The 14,715-nt window shown below is 36.1% G+C and overlaps 1 protein-coding gene across 1 annotated transcript in view; it reads right to left on the bottom strand.

Annotated features, from left to right (window-relative positions):
- The window catches only part of LOC149847051 (P-loop containing nucleoside triphosphate hydrolases superfamily protein), a 61,700-nt gene extending 55,116 nt beyond the window's left edge, over positions 1-6,584 (bottom strand). The window contains exons 1-2 of the mRNA XM_089996770.1: positions 6,265-6,584; positions 3,783-4,439 (exon numbers count right to left, since the gene is read on the bottom strand). Of these exons, the coding sequence (XP_089852896.1) occupies positions 3,783-4,439; positions 6,265-6,411 (804 nt within the window). The 5' untranslated portion in view covers positions 6,412-6,584. The remainder of the gene's footprint in view (positions 1-3,782; positions 4,440-6,264) is intronic.
- Positions 6,585-14,715: the final 8,131 nt, after the last annotated feature.

The following is a 14,715-nucleotide window of genomic DNA, read 5'->3' as shown; positions in this document are numbered from 1 at the left end:
TGGTGGTGTGTCTTTCACAAATTTGATCTTTTTATTGACTTGAGTTTAATTTTTCTCTCTTTACTCTTGGTGTAGTCTTATATAAAACTTAAAGCAGCTTTTGAAGTATTAAAAATTATGATCGAACTTATCAATAAATAATTTTTATACTAATATTTGATCCTTATGCACTTGTAATTGCCTTACATGATGAATGAGATTGTTTATTCATGCATAAGGTATTGAGCATGATTTCTTATGGGAGTCATTTACTTTAATAAATGTCTCTTGTTGGACCTTTTGTGGTCCTTATGATTATATTTTTTTCATAGTCTTATGGCTCTTTCATGAACATTATCTTACATGTTTTGCATGGTATTTAAATATTATGTTTTTTTATTGTATACTTAGTTTTTAATAAAATATTAAGTTGAGCATTATGAGAAACTTTTTTGTGTTTGCCCTTTGTGGGTGTTATAAGTGTTTCCCTCGTGGTTCACTTTAGTACTTAAATCTTTCATGGACATATGTGTTCTTGATTAAGACTCTTGATTTATTGCACATACATGAGTTTTTGATCTCTTCGTGAGTATCCATGATTGGTTGTACTTATGTATGCATTTGGTTTTCTATATGGTTCTTTGAGAATCTCTATATATGTTTTGGCCTTCTTTAATGTTATATGTAATTGTTACCTCATAGTAGACTTCATTCTAAGTTTTCATCTATTGTTATTGGATTTGATTTGAAACCGTCTTTTCAAATTGGTTCTTATATATGAACTCACTTATTTGGAAATTGATTTTCATGAGTATTCATTGCCTTTTTATGGCATTTGGATTATCCATCACTGGATTTTATATAATGCATTATTTGTTTTTGGCCTTGTTGTTATTGGGTCAAGGCTAGCCATTGAGGTGAGTTGTGTGTGCAATTTATGTCATCTTATCTATCTAGATTCTCAAGTTTATGAATGACGTGTTGTCATTTGCCATGGGTCGCCTTGGGTCTGATTGAAGGTTGATTGGTCTTTGAACTCATTATTGTTGGAAATCCGAGTTAGTTGTTGGGGTGAGTTGTGTGTGCACCCCATGTCATCTTGTCGGTATCAGTATGTGTCTAACTGGAAGATGATTTACCTTGGTTTCTATAAGTGCGTTTTACCACTCATTTATTTGTGTGGTCATTGTTACAAAATTGGATGCTTGATACAGATGATAGTTATGTTTTTTGAAACCATGGTGTTTCGAAAGATTGATATTCTTATTCTTCTTGATGACATTAGTTTGTTTTTCACTACAAGCCCTCTTATATCTTGTGTTATCTATTGATTATGCCTCGTATCTAGGTGTCATTATATGTAGATAAGAGATGTTTATTCACACTTTTATGTTTTTGTTTTGGCCATAAGTGGCATTGAGATTATTCACTTGTTCTAGTAGCTGATATACTTATTTTGAGTGTCATTACATATAGACAAGAGATGTTTATTTACATTTTTTTGTATTTGTTTATCCCATAAGTGGCATTGAGATTAAACTCTTGTTCTAGTGACTGATACACTTATTTTGAGTGTCATTATATATAGACAAAAGATGTTTATTCATATTTTTGTGTGTTTGTTTTGCCAAGTAGCATTGAGATTATACTCTTGTTCTAGTCGTTGTTACACTTGTTTTAGGTGTCATTTTATGTAGACAAGAGAGATTGTTTTTCAATATGGTGAGTTATATGTACCCATTGTACTCTTGATCTAGTCGCTGCTACACTTGTGTTAAGTGGCATTATAGGTAGACAAGAGATGGTTATTCACACTTTTTGTGTGTTTGTATTATGCTCTTGTTCTAGTAGGTGATACACTTGAATATTAAGGTTTGTCTCTTAGTTAAGTGTCATTTTATGTAGACAAGAGATGTTTTGTTAATGTGGTGAGTTATGTGCACCCATTGGTTATTCACACTTTTTGTGTGTTTGTTAAGCCCGTAAGTGATATTGTGATTGTGCTCTTGTTCTAGTAGCCGATACACTTGAATTTGAAGTTTGGATGTCTAGTGAGATGATTGCTTGTGGTGGTCGAACTATTGTTGAGATTTGCAAATATTATTCATTATGTTATGTGAGATTTTTAAATCTCTATCAAATTTCTAAGCTTTTACTACTTGTTTTTTCTTTGTATGAAAAAATGTTTATTGATAAAATTTCATGCATTTCATTGATAACATATATATACATATAATATTTTTAATGCACATAATAATGGATGAGAGCAATCTCATAAATCACAACCCATTAGAATTCACTCATACAACCTATAATGGGTTTAAGACTTAAGTACAATGAACCAAATAACAATCTTTAAAACATATATACATATATATATATATATATATATGTGTGTGTTTTGTATTGATTATCTTGTTCACATTGTTGTATGCATAAATTTAATTAACTCGTCTTTTCTTGAAGGTTCTTTTTTTTGAAGTGTTATATTTTATATGCATGTTGTTTTTAGTATAAATTGGTGATTTGTTTTATTTGAAGTGTTTTTTTATTTTGGGATATTATTAATACATGATTGTATATCTCTTCTTGATAATTTATATGTTCTTTAGTGATTAAATTCTCTTATGATCAATATTTATGTTTTCTTGAAAAATATGTTGATTTTGGATTTATGATTGTCTAAAATTGATTTCATACAAATTTCTCTTTGAGGAATGCTCCTCTTATCTTTCTTAATGATTGTCTAAAAATTATTGCTATTTTGTTTGAAAATTTCTACTTAAGTGTTATTCTTGTTCAAAATATATATATTTGATTTTAAACTTCATAACTTTTTTGTTAGAATACCTTCTTTTGTGTAGTTGGGACCTTTGTTTTGTTCTCTCTATAGGTTCTTAAAGATGCGATAGATTGAGAAAGGAATATCTTTGATGCATCATGAAGATAGAGATAGTTGATGAAGATGTTTGGAGATGATCACCAATGAAGACATTTGAAGACTTGTATTTGCAAAATTCTCTAAAATGTCATAAATATTTTCATTGAAGACACTTGAAGACTTGGATCCTTCTCATTGATTCTATTTTGTATTTTCAAACTTTCGGTATATTACACCGTAAGTTTGAGGGAGAGTGTTAAGTTATATATATATATATATATACTCATTAGGAGTATTTTGGTCATTTCAATCATTGTAATATATTTGTGCCCATTAGGGGTACATTAGTACTCTCTTTTTTTCTGCTTTTATAAGGACTATTTGGTCAAAGACCAAATATGGTTGTTGGGTTCTTTTTGGACTAGTCAATAGAGTTGTTGGAACAGTCCAATAGCTCTATTTGAGCTAACTCTTGTGTATAAATAGGGGTGAACCCCGCTCTTGTTCTTTAATGGTTCTCTTAAGTATTCACGCTCAATAATATCAATATTTTTTATATTTTGTGTTATTTTCTTTAGTTCTTTAATGACGGGAATGCACTTAGTGCTTGTGTTGTGCCTTTGTGCTCTTATATTGTCCCTTAGTTGGACTTATATATATGCATGTGCACTTTGTGTTTATGATCATGTAAGCCCTTAGAGGCCATCATTTTGTATTTCCGCATATTTCATTACAATATCTTCACAACGCAAGGACCCACAAAAATTAAAAGGAAAACCAAATCTCTATAACACAAAGGCATCATCAGCTTCTAACTTCAAGATTTGTTCAAAACAATGAGCAGTTGAGAACTAAATGAAAAAGACACTATACAAAACAAACTGGCAGTACACAAAGAGAAACTAAGAATATCAGTACAAACCTCGACAGCTCTTTCTTGGGATGGTACTAGGAACAAAAGAAATGGATTGTCAATGGATACGCCTTCTTTCTCTCTTCTTGTGACAATATCAGCAGCAGTGGATGCTAACCAGGCAAGCTGCTCTTTGCCAGAACAATTCATATTTGTCCCCAGAATATCCAATCCATCTGAACAGGCTTTCCAGAATTCAAATCCCCACATGTTATTGAAAAGAGTATGTTCCAAGAAGCCATCACGGGTCCAAGCATTTTGTATGGCACTCAAGCACAAAATCAGAAACTTTGGTAGACCATCTAAGTTATGAGACAGCCTTCCTTGAGTAAAGTCACCTTGATTCGCTCCAACCAGCAAGCCCGTAGACTTCTCTGGCTCATGTACAATATTCTGACCTTCTGCTGTATTAGACATAGTTGACAGAGACTTATTTTGAATATTGTTACAGTTCAATGCTCTCTTCTCTTTCAGGTCTTCATTGGCTATGTTCCCAGATTTATGATTTGACAAGAACTTTCGATGAATTTTGGACTTTTTGGAGTGCAACGGATCTGCATCATTTTTTCCATTAACAAGCTTGTTCTGTTTTTTCCTATTACCCGTTTTCATATTATATCTGTCATTAAAAGGATCCTCGGGTGTAGGAAGGCTAAAACACATCCCCTGCAAATTTATAAAGAACAATCTATTGACTGCAGTCCCCACCCAATAGTTCAAACGCATTATTTCATCAATCACGAATCCAAATCAAATTTTAAGATCAAATATTGCTAACTAATCAAAAGTATAAAGCCCACTTGACACCAGAGAGCAAGGACCAGCCTAACCTCCAATAATGAATAAGAAAGAGAAAAATGGACATGGAATTCATGCCCATCAATAAATATGAAGATGAAACTATGTCACATGGACACAGATGTTCACGAGACACAATGAAGATATGCTTGGTGAGAAGTGGCAATGCTTAAATATTGTGACACAGGAACATGGCCACACACACACACACACACATATATATATATAGAGAGAGAGAGAAAGAGAGATCATAGTAAAAATTATCGGTCTCAGCTATATCTTGATGAGGCAAATTCTCATAATATTACAGGTTAATAAATCTCTGGAAAATCTCAGGGCTTAAAATTTGTTTTATAAAATATAAAAATGGCAAAAATAAGTAGGACAATAATAAGTTTAGACAATCAAATACATGTACAATAAAAGAAATAAGTAAAAAATGTAAAAGAAAGAAAAAAAACACATTTAAGATGTAAAAAATAAATAAAACTAAACAATAAATGATAATATTATGATATTATCATGAGAATATCATAATATAATTAAATTGGTGATATTTTACCTCTAATATTGTTTGATCAAAATACAGTGATAATATATATATATATATATATATATATATATATATATATATATATATATATATATACACACACACACACAGAGAGAGAGAGAGAATAGCAATTCTAAATCATTATAATTAAAAACATCAAAAAATAAAAATAAGTCCAAATCTACGAAAGGTAATGTAATCGATGACAAGTTTTAAAAGAAAAAGAATGCAAGTGAATACAAAATAATAATTAAGATCATAAAAGAAAATAGATAAAGTTAATGATACAATGTTTGCTGATAGTGTTCATGAAGTGTCGCAATGACATGGTTATGTTGACAGGAGATAAGCATGCTAAGTGAAGTGCCCGTGTGTCATAGACAGGAAACCAGCAAAACAGCTCTTTTAGCCGGAGGGATGCGACACCTATTTTATAAGGCCTGCCACTGAGCTTTACATGCTCACACAGTACAGGCTTTTACTGTACAATGGCAATGCCTTGCTGTTAGATGCACAAAAAGCATAAGAAGCAGATGGCTCTACATGGTAACGACATGATTAAACCAAGCGTGGAGCATCATTTGGCTGTGGATGGGATATAGTGGCTAGAATAGCAGATTATTGTTGTAAAAAGAGATCGTTGCTATTACCCCCCAGTCTCTCTAGACCATTTATATAATCACCTGGATCTTATTCTCAACATGGACAACCCTTGGATGCTTGTATTCTGCAACACTTCATGCATTGGTTGTTCCCTTTCCCAAATTGGAGAATAAAAGCAAGACGGATTCATGGATATACATAACGTGTTAACAGCAAATTGGGAACAAAGAAACGATGGAAAGTTGGAAACAAGCCCTCACTTTGACACCCCTAAACAATGTCAGCGAGATCAGGAAAACCGATATCCCTCAATTTGAAAGGGAACTAAAAAACTTCAAATAAGAGGAAATTCCTTGAAGACGCCGAATCCCATCTTCACATAACAGTGGAGAAGTTCATTTTCTAACACGCCGCAGTTAGTGGTCATGTCATAGTTCTGCTGATTTCTGGATGACAAGTGAAGATGGCAAAGAATAACAGGGTGGCCGAACGAATACCAAGGGGTGAATAAAAAGGAGAAAGAGAGAGAGGCTGCACCTCACAGATTCGACGTTTGCCGGCCTTCCGACGCCTCTTAGCGGCGATGGCGGCAGCGATGCGCCCAGAAACAGGGGCGTCCTTGCGCATCCTCTTGCGCAACGCCTTGTTCTGCTTCTTCATTCTGGCGTCGTCTCCTTTCGCCATCGACTTTTCTTCTTCCTCCTACTCTTCGCCGCGACTAGAACACACGGAGAGAGAGAGAGAGAGGGCGCGGTTATGTTGTAAAAACCTACCAACGAGGCTCTGCTTGTCTGGTAGGAGCAGCTACTGCATGTCACCTTGTGTTGGACGTTGCAGGTTCAAAACCCAATCGTATAGTTGTATAACTGGTAAACAAAATAAAACTCCGAAAAAACTCTCCAAAAGCACCTTATCTCCGGGCTTGTTTGTGAAGGAACGGGAGGGGCTTCCCCAATTCTATGTCCACGCCCTAGACCTCACTCAAACCAAGGTTGGACGACAAGAACAAAAATGATGAAACAAAATATTGGTTCTGTTTGTTTTATAATAATTGTTCCAAGTCCAAGGTTTGTTTGGACCGTTATCAAATTATTATATTTCAATTATCCGTTGATGAGTATGTGGAGATAACTTGGATAGTCATGAATAATGGGTTTAATTATTTTATTTTGGATTGTATAACTCGATTTGTTTACCATTTTACATGTTTTAATAAGTTTATTATGGTTTTTTCTGGAATATGGATTCAATTATGAAATTATATTTAAAATCATGAATTTTTGCCTTGAATATAGATTTAAAATTGGATTCATGAACAAATATAGATTTTTGCTTCGAATATGGATCTCGAATTGGATTTTTGCTCCGAATATAGATTTTTGCTTCGAATATTGATCTTAAATTGGATTTTTGCCTTAATATGAAATTTTGCCCCAAATATGGATCTCTAATTTAATTTTTTGCCCCAAATATGGATCTCGAACTAAATATTTGCCCCGAATATAGATTTTTGCCTCCAATATGGATCTCAAATTGAATTTTTGCTACAAATATGAATCTCAAATTAAATTTTTGCCCCGAATATGGATCTCTAGTTGGATTTTGCCTTGAATATGGATATCAAATTGTGGTGATCCGAATATGGATATCAAAATGTACGAAACTCTCTTTCTCTTTCGCTCTCTCTCAACGTGACACTAACACATTAAAAACACATTTTCAACTTTTTAATATTGATAATCTTATCCATAAGTTTATATATTTTTTTTTGTTTTATATATACCAATATCCTCTCAACCTCAAACTTGAATATACTGATATCCTCTCAACATATTGGAATTCATCACAATATTTCCAAGGGTTGGTATAATACCCCAAAAAACATGATGTTTTCAAAATATCATATTTCATATACTAGCACAACAAAAATAGTTTTCAGGTATTTTCATATTATCTATATTTTTGAGTTTATATGCATATATATCAATATTTTTCAAAAAAAATCTAAAAAAATCACAAACTTTTAAATTTCATGATTATTCACAGAGATTGGAGAAATGAATTTACAGGTTTAGAAGCCTGATTCAAGTCTAAAAGAGAGATTTCGCACAGAAGAGAAGTTTTCTTTTTTGAAAATCTTTCTCCAACGGTCGGTTCCACTTGGTGCTTCAAGTTCTGAGGTTGGTTGATCTTTTCTTTTGTGTTTGCCTTTGACCTAAAAACCTGTCAAATTGAATAAACTCTCTCAAAATCCACAAATTCAGACTCCAATGGATACAAAATCAAGTAGGCATGTTAGAGAAAGTATGTAAATACCTAACTTCTGCTAGGAGTCTTAATCTCTTTTCTTTGGCTTCCTGCAACCTTGCCTTCAAACTCTGTGTCTTCTGCACAAAAGTAGGTTTCAATGTCGAAATAGCAAAAATAGAAATCCAATTAATTGCCACCAAAAATTACATGAAAGAAACAATGGAAAAAATGTAAAGATTAGTGAAGAAATACCCAAGATATTGAGAAAAGCGCAAGACTGTAAATGGATCCCAAAATATTAAGAATACCCTGTTATAATGAAACCCATAACAAACACCCGATTATAATGAAAGGGAAAATTTATTCTTCCAAACAAATAAAGTGGAAAAAAGAAGCAACTATGGAGGGATCCTTCTCTTGATGATTTAATCTTCAAGAGAGCACGATAAGCTAACATGTATTATGAAAACATCAACCATGAATTTTTTGCAGTGCCACAAAAGAGATCTTCCTCACAAAATAGAACCAACCCATCATAAGTGACGCAGAGAGGGAGAAAACTGTGAGAAGAAAGAGCAGTTGTGGGCCTGGTTATGGGAACATATTTTATAGTTATATACTAAGATAGTTGAAGGTTATAGTCTTACTAATATATATGATTTTGTAGGCCTAGTTGTGGGAGCATATTGTCGACTTATGTCCTCAGTATGGTCCTGCGATTTGTGGTTTTCCAAAGATCAATCGGTGGGCTAGAATAAATATAAAGTAAGATAATGCTAAGTTCATTTTAGATGGTCTGCAATTAAATGAGGTAAATGGTTTAAAATTTTTACAATCGTTTCATCATTTATCATTCATTAGTATAAATTGTTGAAATGTTTAGCATTCTTAAATAATCATCGTTGCAGGATTTTCACTTCGTTAATACAAATCGTTCTAATGTTTAACATTCTTAAGTAATGATCATTGCAGAATTTTGTATTCCTTAGTACAAATCATTATCGCTTTAGCATTTAACTTTCATTAGTGTAAATCGTTGTAATCGTTAGTATTCTTAAGTAATGATCATTGTAGGATTTTATATTCCTTAGTACAAATCGTTATCGTGTGTAAATCATTGTAATCGTTAGCTTTCTTAAGTAATGATCGTTGCATGATTATTTCTCTGTTAGTACAAAGTGTTATCTTTTTAGCATTTAGCATTTATTAGTGTAAATCATTTTAATACAAAGCACTCATTAGTAACAGTCATTGTAATATATTTAGCACTCGTTATTATAAATTATTTTAATATTTAACATTCATTAGCATGAATAATTATGTTTATACCTAAACCATAATCTTCAATGTATAGGTTGTGTGGAGACCGTATGGAGATGAGGAGGATGAGGACCAAGAGATTATTGCTTAGGCTGCGAAACTGTCTGACTGTGATATTTGGTTGTTTAGCAATTATGAGGCCGAGTTGTAGCATGGTAGTCGAGTTCTCCTACAAGCTAACTTGGGACAATCTACCCCAAAACAGCCTGTGAAAGTGAGAAGGAAGATGAAAAGTGTTGGGGTCAGGAACGTTAATTGACACGATTGCTTCAGGGAACAATTGGATAGTTGTAACAAAGGAGGTGTTCATTCCATAACATATGATTATAAAGAACGACAATATGACCCCAACTATTTTAAAAAATATTGAGAACTCATGCGTCAAAATTTGGAGATTGAGAATAAGGAACGTAGAAATGTTGGGAACCCATGCATCCCTCCTGTCCCCCATCATGTTGTCTCCCAGCATAGAAAACATGTTCATCGTGTCCCTCTGGATATAACAACGATTCTCTCAATTGTAGTACGCGATGAGGAGCGAACACAACTCACAAAAAAGAAGGTAGTCTCCGCAACGAGGTTTGAGATGTTGGAGAAGAAGAATAAGGAATTACGTAAGCAGGTGAGGAATTTGGGGAGACAAATGCGGTCACTGGTAAAGCTGATTACCAGTGGTTTTAATAAGATTGCAGGAACCAAGAGGCCACCGAGGAAAGGGAGTCTACCAAGAAAAAGAAAGAGACGATTTGTATGTCAGAGTCCATCTGAGTCGTCAAGTGCCACTGAATAAATATTATATAAATTTTTTATCATGATATTTATTTGTTGTAATTATATAATTCTTTATTATAATTCTATAATTCTTTTTTGTAAAGTGGCATTCTATAAATGTATAATTCTTTTTTTAATAAGCGTAACACACAAGTATCACTGAACAAATCGTTGTAATGTTTGGCCTTCATAAAAAAAATCAAAGAAATGTTTAGCATTGTGTACTACACAAATTATGAATTACTTTTACGAGTTGTCTTCATATCGTAATTTATATAAACATTGATAAAAGTATAAAACAATTTGTACGTATAAAGATTGCGTACTATCGTGATTTGCTACATAACGATCTATACAACCATGCTACCAAAACCCATCAAATAATCGAACCAAATCCGTTTGAATATCCTATTGTGATTTGCCTTTACGAGCTTTGTCTAAGCGAACGATACGTTCCATCGCGATTTACACAATAACATTCATATATGGCAGAAAAGAAAACTAAACAAATCGGCACGATGTTTAGACTTAGTAAAGAACAAATCGAGTTAACTTCAAAGATATATATATTATTATGTAAATCGCTCTGGGACAATATTTGGTATAATGATTAGATACATTATATGTACAACGATTTGTCTTATCACGATTTACACTAACTGATAAAAGGTGAATAAATACAAATCTACTTAGAACCACAATTCTTTAAGTATCAGAATATAATAATATTTTTTCTCTAGCAATTTGCTTTTACAAAATATGTTTATGTGAACGACATGTTCATTGCGATTTACACAATGACTGATTCATAAAAGGCGAAAAAGAAAAATATTAAACAAATCGACACAATGTTTAGACTTAGTAAACTATATATCCTGAAATAGTAGCAAATCGATTTCACTGTAATGATACTTGCTATAACGATTTGCTTGATACCGATTGTCCTCTCGCGAATTAATTTTATGATGCTAAGTCTCCCCTCGGTTACCGGCCCGAAATCCCCAAATCTATCGATTTGGGGTTTTGGCAACCCTAAAATCCTCCCTTTTGTTCTCGATTATAGAATAGAATTCACGGCAGCCGAAATCCCCAAATTTGTTGATTTGGGGTTTACAGAAACCCACACACCATGTTGGACCCACAGAATACCCTAAAGAAAAAAAAATAGAAAAACCTGCATGTTCGGTGCTTCTCCTCTGAGACGCCATCGTTGGAGGTGCAACCGACCACTCCTGCTCCTCTGGCAGTTCGTCGGCGACGGCAGCGGCGGCGGTCGAACACAGAGAGCGAGAGGGAGAAAGAGAGAAGGTCGAGCAACAGGGAGAGAGTCAATAGGGGAACCGGAGGGAGTTGGAGAAACAGAGAGAGAGAGAGAGAGAGAGCAAGAAGGTGAGGGAGAAAGAGAGGGAGAGCGCGGGATAAAGAGAGGAGAGGGATCTAAAAAGAGCGTGGAAGGAAAAGGGTTCAGGTGGGGATTTGTAGGAGGGTGCCCCCCCCATCTTTTGGCATGTGTTCAAAACCCTAACAGCTTTTATCGGGCAAGCCCCGTAGCAGCCCTGCCCTTTTTACTTAACTTTTTTTTTTCACAGGGCGTGGCCTGGGTCTGAGACCCAAGATCCGGACGCGGTCTGGATCCGTGGCACCTTCGCGGTGTGGATCCAACTGCAGACCCCAACGTTATGTTTATTATTATTATTATTTATTTTTCTTTCTTTTTCTAATAGGTTTATATGTATAAGAATTTATATGTATATATGGATCCTGGATCCAAAATACGGATCCCATACCCAAATTTAGAAAATTACGTATTATTTTAAGATAATTTCAAGTAAATAAATAAATAAATAATCAAAGTTATTACAGTGATGATGGCTTTGGTCCACCGACCAGAGAACAGAAGGGTCGAGGGAAACAACGAAGAGAGAAGAAGACACGTAAAAGGGGGAAGAAGATACCTGTGGAGGCGGCCGACGTCATGGGTAAGCCGATAAGGGTCGCCGGTGAGAGCACACGAGGAAGCAAGGAGGCAACATGCAGGGTTGCCTGCATCGATCCCGGTAAACATAAAAAGAGGACGAAGGAGTGGGAAGCGGTGGTGGCGCTATCGCCTGGCGGCAGTGCTCATCGACGACGGCGGGTTGGGAAAGGCGATGAGAGTGAGAGTGCTCGGGGGTCATCAGGGGTTTACCAGAGGGGAACGAGGTTGTCGGCAAGGCTACCAGAGAGGGGGACGTCAGCCGACAGGGGAGCCTGACCGTGGGTTGCCGGCATTTGCAAGGAAGGCGACGAAGAGTGGAGGGGGCGTCGACCGAGCTGCCAGAGCGAGAGGCGGAGATGGAAAGGAGGTCGACGAGGCACAACCGACGATGAGGCTGGGGGGGTTCGCTGCAGGGAAAGCTAGTGGGTTGCCGGCATGATTGCCGGTGGCTTCGGTTATCGATGGCCGCAGAAGACGAGAGGCGGAGAGGTGGAGAGAAGAGAGAAAGGGGTGAGGGTTTTACCCCTCGTCTGTCAAAGACGCAGACTCTCGATCCTTCGAGAAGCCAGGTTCGGGCCCAGATACGATCCGAGTCCGCTACCGCACACTGACATTGACACATGTTTGACACATGTTCAACACGATTTTTTTTAACGGGCTTTACAAATTTCGCTTGAGGAATAATTTTCCAAAGGTTCGCAGGCTTCACCTACCTAGGTAAAGAAACACTTGTCAAATAAAGGAGCATCAACTGAAAACAGGGGAAGAGGAAACAAACATTGCAATAAGTTTGCAGGGAAAGAAGTTCAAAGAAAGCACATGAACATGAATAGCAAGCATAATAAAACATTAAATGTAAATAATGGAGGAACATGATCATTATAACCTGTGCAAAGCAGAGGTTTAGCCATCCTGAGGGACACATCCAGTCTAGCCATGTAATATATAATTTGGGGTCTCAAGCACCTTGCACAGGTCCATCAATTCAATATCAAAGGCCAAAGGACATCCACATCACTCCACTTCCACTCTCCAAACCAACCATTCTAAGAACCATTTATTTTTTACAACAAACCAACACGCCAAATGCAAAATTCAAAAATGAAAAAGAAGGAGAATGCTTGTGAATGTGAAGTCAGAAACAGGGTTTCCTACAAATGAACCAAAAGCCCACAATGTTAAAGAAGTAGATAAATGAATAAAAATTTCGCACTCGTAAAGAAAAATGAATGTTCGAAATAAACTGAAAAAAAACCCATCAGTTTCTCTTATTAATAGCAACAGCAAAAAGAACATTAATTTCTCTTATTAATAGCAACAACAAAAGAACATTAAATTTGTGTCAAGAACCCTAAGGACTTAAAAGAATCCTATCAAGACTGCCCTTTCATGAACGGTGCTTTCCAAATAGTACACAATGAGAACAACGAGAAAAGCATACAGAGGACGTTCAATGTACTTGGGGAAAAGAAGGCTAAGGAAGAATCAGGGAAAAAGGAAGTACAAAAGAGACGATAAGACTTAGATTTTGAATTCTCCAAATTGTCATGAAGACCTGATGTTGATATAGGTCGATGTCTGCTGGTCTATGGCCGGCCAGAAATGGGTCAGTCACAGACACTTTTCTAGCCGACTAGAGACATTAAAAGAGTCGACCATAAAAGGACTACGTGGGCACTGAGAAATCTGCCCCCCTGGCCCTTTTCCGAATGGTTATACACACTAAGGGACCCCCACCAGAAAAGGGCCATTCTCAGGATCTATTCTGGCCACACACACACACACACAGAGGATGGAGACCTACTTCGGCAAGGGCAGCGTGAGCGACGGAAAGGGGGCATCGAACCGTCCGATCAAAGGGGAGTGGGAACCCCGGTGTGGACACTGACGAGAGGGACAGGCAGGGGATCTCTGGGCACGAATGGGAGAAGGAGCTCAAATGGTGGTCAGCAGCGGTCGATCTCCCTCCGACGATCGTATGTGGGTAAGGGATCTCCAGCGAGCGACGTAGCAACGTGAGAGAGGGAGAGGGAAGGTGGTTTCCAGCACGAGTAGAGGGAGCTCAAACGGCGGTTGATCTTCCTCTGGCGGTGGAGAGGGAGGGCTTGGGAAGCAGAGAGGAAGGAGCCGAGCAGCCGGGCTGTCTCTCTATCTGTTTATATACGGACAATGCTGACCGTCCGATTTCATCGAACGGCCAGAGAAAGTGCGTTATGGTTTAAGCTGCTACCTCTCTCTCTCTCTCTCTCTCTCTCTCTATATATATATATATATATATATATATATATTGGTGTAGCTAGTCATAGGTTAGGTGCTAAATGAGTTTTACTGTTGGTATTGTATTTGCAGTTCCCACCCTATAAATATGTTTTGGGCAATCCACACTTGGATCATGTGTTTTTTTATGAAAAAAATGATATTTGGAGCATAAAAATTTTTCAAAGATTTTGAACAGTTCATTTTTGAACCTTATAAAAACTCACCCATGTGTTGAAATTGAACGCTCTAAGAGCTGATCCCTATAAAATCAAGTACATATATCACATCCTTAGGGTCAAAATTTATAAATAAATTGAAAAAAGATTGAAAAACTGATTTAGTACCTAACATGTGAGCAACTACCAATCACGTTAGGTGCTAAATAGATTTTTCAATTTTTTAATTTTATT

The sequence above is a fragment of the Nuphar pumila genome, chromosome 2, assembly GCF_984573655.1.
Source record: "Nuphar pumila chromosome 2, dmNupPumi1.hap1.1, whole genome shotgun sequence".
Taxonomy (NCBI): Eukaryota; Viridiplantae; Streptophyta; class Magnoliopsida; order Nymphaeales; family Nymphaeaceae; genus Nuphar; species Nuphar pumila.
Note: the sequence above shows the minus strand (reverse complement) of the source record. Positions and strands in the feature narration are given on the sequence as shown.